Raw genomic sequence first — 5,308 nt, 5'->3', positions numbered from 1 at the left:
TATTTATATTTAATTAATACATACACAAACACACACACACACATATATATATATATAACCTAATCAGGTTTTGATGATAACAAACCACGGTTAAGTTACTAATTGATTTGATTTATAAAGAATCTCAGGTATTAATTTGGCAATTCATCAAATGACCTAATGGACACAAGATTAAGTCATTTGAAAGACTTTTAATCATAAGAAATAATTGTAAGATGAATGCATGGGTGACTTAAGTTTTACATATCATTTCATGCATATTTGAAAACTCGATTTATTATTTAAAATTACAATTTCATTAAAACCTGAGTTTTTATCAAATGTACCTTAGGCAAAACATTTCAAAATTGGCATATTTATTTATCTAAAGACCTTTCCTAAGTGTTAGAAAAGAAAAGAACAGAAAAAGATAGGTTTTCGGGGCTAAAAGGTTGAACCGATCGAGTCACTGGCCAACTAGCTCAACCGGCCAGGGAACTGGTCGAGGCACTGGCCAATCGGCTTAACTGGCCAGAGAACCGGTCAACCAGTTGCCCTTGTCCAGTCGAGGTCTGATCGAGGAGTGCTGAAAATACTTTCTCTCTTCCAATAGCCTTCCCTTCATGATTGAGATATCTTCCTTCCCGGTCGACCTCTGGTCGAGGTCCAGTTGAAGCAACGGTAACTTGTCAACGTATTAAATGCTCTAACGGCTAGTGAACTGGTTGATCCCCAGCTCGACCGATTGAGGTTGCTTTTTGTTTTTCTTGGCTTTCGATGTTAGAAACCTATAAATTGAGAGCTCCACTTCATTTATGACATAGAGAACACTTGCATTCAATTGTCTACCCACTTGTTCTTGCCTTAAAAGCTCTCATTTTTTTCTTTGTGCATTAAATCTACACTTGCATATCCTTTAGTGTACCTTTGTGTTTCATCCTAACTTTGATTTTGTATTTGAGCTATCATTGAGCTAGGATGAAGGATTCATTCTTGTAAAAATTAAGTGTTAAAGCTCTCAAGTGAGTTGAATCTTAGAGATTGTGTAAGAGCCTATTGGAACTAGAATTCAAATGTAAAGGAGATTGGACACTTGGTTGAAGCTTCAAGTTAGTGGAATCCTCACTCGGTTAGGAGACTGAGGAGAGTGGATGTAGGCAAGGAAGTGTCGAACCACTATAAAATCCGAGTTTGCTTTCTCTAACTCTATCTCTTTATTTTTGCTTCTAATGTGCTTGAATTTGTTGTGTTAAAAAAGATTTTGAAAAACCCAATTCACCTCCCTCTTGGGTGTTTTTCTCATTTAAGTTTAGCCTTTATTTTTTCATATATATTTCATTTCTTTTTAAAATTATTTAATAAATTAAATATAAGTATAATGTAATATATCATATTGTATATACTGTTTTAATATATATTTTGTTTTAATATTTAAAATATAAATTATATTTCATTCCCATATTTGTTTGTTTAAAAATATGAAATTTCTTTTCTGTTTAACGATGTTTATGATTAAAATATTTAAACTTTATAAATATTTTTTTATATTATGTTATTCAATATATAAAAATAATTTATATATAAAATAATACATAGATTAATATTATTTTATAATATATTTTATAAATATTTTTTGGTTCATCTTTTTTAACCAAAATTTTAATTTTTGAATAAAAAAAATTATTTTGCAAAATTAGTAATATGAAAAAAAATAAAAAAATATTAAAAAAATAAAGTTATGATATATGAGATATATATATCTTATATTTTTAGTTTATGATTAATATATCTTATATAAAAAAGATTATAAAAAAAATGAATAATATATCTCATAATTTATTCTATCTATTGAATATAAAATAAGATAAATGATAAGATAACTTGTACTAGTACCAAACCATTCATTGAACCAAAAGTTATTGGTTCATTAGTTGGATTGATGTGTGATGTCATAAATATATAATTTATATATTATATAAAATTAAAAATATATAATTAAAAATTTTAATAGTATTTTATTCTTATATTTGATATATCGAACTAAATAATAAAGATAAATATAAATATATTAATATTTTAAATTTTATTAAATATATTATAAGTATGAAGATATATTAAAAAAATATATATATATTATTTAATTTCATTTTCAAGTCTTTATATTTTATTATTTTAAAATAATTATATTAATTAATGTATATCATTTTTATAATTGTCATTACATAATTATTATAAAAATTAATGTGAGTGTAAGAATATAAATATAAATGATATGTGTTGTATAAAAGTCTTACCACAACCTTTGGCTTACAAAGCTTACACATGTATTGGGCTTGGTAGCAGATAGGTTTGATAGCGCTCGCATGTGAAGAAATCTTGCAATGGTTTTGGGTTGAGCGGTTCAGAGCAAATCGGCCGGTTTTGTCTGGTTCGACCTAATCGTGGCTTCGTTTCTGCATCGGCTCAATAATGGAATGGTCCATTTTTGACAGTTGGACCAGCCGTATCCATTTTTGAAGGGTGGATGCTTATTCGATGGCCCACCAAAAAGATAAAGAAAGACTGGTAGAGACTACTTTCCAAGTCAAAAGTGGTCCTCAGATTCTTTAACCCAAAACCATTTCCGCTCTTCTTCTTCTTCTTCCAATTTCAACGATGCCGATCCGAAGAAAACTTGAGGAAGCTGTGCCGAATCTGCGTGTTCTTATTGATGAAGTAATCAAAGACTCCAAAACCCAAGATTCTGAACTGACAAAGTCCAAAATCCAACCTCATCTTGAGCAACTGCAAGAAATCAATGCCTACTTCGATGAGAAGGGTAAAGATTTGTTCGATGACCTCAAGGAAACGGAAGACGAGCTCCTGAAGAATTTCAATGCTCTTGAAGAAAAAATCGACGACTCTAAGTACGCTATTCTGGATCTCAGCCGAGACGCTTCCGTAGATCTAGATCTCACGAAGCGCTCTATTGGAGATATATTCAACAAGATACAAGAGGTTGTTTCTGGATTCCAAGGTTTGCCACTAAAGGAGAGAAAGGGATCATCCAAAAATAATGATTCAGAGGGTCAGGCAAGGGAGATTTCAGAAAAATGGTCTGCATTAAAGGTGGAGCATCGCATACTTGAACATTCAGTACTTTCTCGTTTTCAGTTGAGCTATGACAACATTATTGACATTGATGGTAAGGAGCATCGCATTCCTGGTCGTAACATCAAGCTGTGTCTGCTATGTTTCTCCGTATTTCCGCCCAAATCGGTCATCAAAAAGAGGCCCTTGATTTATTGGTGGCTTGGGGAGGGTTTGATCACCGAGACGGAAGATGGAGAACGCATCTTTGGGGAGCTGATCAAGAAGGGCCTTCTAATTGCAAAATACAAGCCATATAAGAATCCTGTTGTGGATAGCTGTACAATGCACTCTTGGAATCGCCTTATGCTGATCTCGGTTGCAAAAAGGGCTCAGTTCTTTGATTTTGATGAAGACACAGGATTACCTGCTAATCACGGCACCAGCTCTCGCCGCATGTGTTTGGTAAAGCAACGCTATTTGGATAAGCAAACCCCTCCAAATGGGGAGGCTTCTAGACAGGATCACAACAGTTCAGGTAGGGGTGCCTCCACGGAGCATCGTTTATTGACTTTGTTCAATGTGAATGAGCAATATGTCAATATCAGCAATTTTAGTTGGTTTTCAGAGAACAAAATTGAGGTTCTTCAGCTTGGGAGGTGGCAGGATTCAGCCAAGTACCATATAGAAGTCGAAGATGAATACTTCTTGAAAGCTCTGGGGAGCAAGAAGCACTTGAAGTATCTCAGCCTGCGAGGAATTTCAAGAATCACTGAAATGCCTTCCTCCGTCCGCAAGCTCATTAATCTTGAAATACTGGATCTCAGGGCATGCCACAATCTGGAGAAACTACCATCTGACATTTCATCTTTGAAGAAGCTCACGCATCTAGATATATCAGAGTGCCACTTGCTAGAGAGCATGCCCAAGGGCCTGGAGAAGCTGACTTCGCTCCAAGTGCTAAAGGGTTTTGTGGTAGGAACTTCAAAAAGAGGCCCTTGCAAGCTTGAAAACCTTGCTGAATTGAAGCGACTTAGAAAGCTGAGTATATATATCAGAAACGAAGCTTATATGGAAGAGCTTGCTAAGTTGAAGCAGTTTGAAACTCTTTGCATTCTATCGATAACATGGGGAGAAAGAGGAGCACAGGGTCCAAAAGAACAATCAAGAAAGCAATCTGCTACGAGTGAGTCTTCTTTCCGATTTCCTCCCAACTTAAAGAAACTGGATCTTTGGTGTATCCCTGAAACCGACCCAGCTTGGTTAGACCCTGCTGGGCTTCAGAGTTTAAGCAAGCTGTACATTAGGGGAGGAAAACTTGTTAGTTTCAAGGAGAGTCCTACTGGTAAGAAGTGGGGAGTTCAGATTTTGCGTTTGAAATATCTACGTGCTTTCGATGAAAAAAAACCCTGGCGGCGAAACTTCCCGTACCTCAGTTACTTGGAGATAGTAAAGAAAGCTGAGGATGAGCATCGAGCCAGCAGCAGCAGGTCCCCTGAACAAACTAACTGATCACCACTAGCTTGCTCCACCCATCACTGTGTCTTACTTGTATCTTAATTTCTCCAACTACTTGAAAATTCTTGGTGATTCTAGTTGTTGCAACTGTAAAACTATAAAATTACTCAACTGCATTGCAAGTGTGTCTGATTTAACTTGATCACTTTCTTTAGAATCTCTGCTCATAGACCATCCATCCCTAGTGGAGAGACACTATTAAACTTGATGCAGGATTGATTCCTCAACTATCATAAAGTAGAGCAAACTACAAAAACTGATTATGGGGTTGAAATCTGTGTTTTATTAAAATCTATGGTAAAGTTGTATCTTGAATACATGATTTCCATATCATACAAATAATCATCTCTATGATTATGGGGATGGGGATGATTGTGGCAATATTACACTATGGAAATGGGCTTGGGTGTCCCATGGGCGGCTTGGGTGTGGATTTTATACAAGTTTTAGTTACCAAATTTGCAAGAGGATCCCTAAGACCATGAGAATTATTTATTTAATTTCCTTCCATGTCTTTTATGTTTTTTTATTTTTGGCATAAAATATGTTTTGGTATTCCTAAGCTAATGAATTTTCAATTTTTTTTTCTTTTTTTTAGATAATTTATTAAATTGGAATGTGCCAGGAATTAAGAAAATTTTATTTTAGGTAAAGACAAGTTGGAAAGAAATAAAGAACCTACTTCATTTTCAAAGTTAAACTCTCAGAGATTTTTTTTTTTTAAATAATTTTCTTTTTAGAT

General features: G+C 34.3%; 1 protein-coding gene across 1 annotated transcript; it reads left to right on the top strand.

The window, feature by feature from the left end:
- The first annotated feature begins 2,634 nt into the window (after positions 1-2,634).
- On the top strand, positions 2,635-4,560 carry LOC117910755 (disease resistance RPP13-like protein 4). The gene has a single exon (XM_034824908.1). The coding sequence runs from the start codon at positions 2,635-2,637 to the stop codon at positions 4,558-4,560; it is 1,926 nt and encodes a 641-aa protein (XP_034680799.1).
- Positions 4,561-5,308: the final 748 nt, after the last annotated feature.

The sequence above is a fragment of the Vitis riparia genome, unplaced genomic scaffold, assembly GCF_004353265.1.
Source record: "Vitis riparia cultivar Riparia Gloire de Montpellier isolate 1030 unplaced genomic scaffold, EGFV_Vit.rip_1.0 scaffold837_pilon_pilon, whole genome shotgun sequence".
Classification (NCBI taxonomy): Eukaryota; Viridiplantae; Streptophyta; class Magnoliopsida; order Vitales; family Vitaceae; genus Vitis; species Vitis riparia.
This window is presented reverse-complemented; position numbering and strand designations above follow the sequence as displayed.

Excerpts from the sequence above, each read along its gene's own strand:
- LOC117910755 (XM_034824908.1), top strand. The coding sequence starts at position 2,635 with ATGCCGATCCGAAGAAAACTTGAGGAAGCTGTGCCGAATCTGCGTGTT.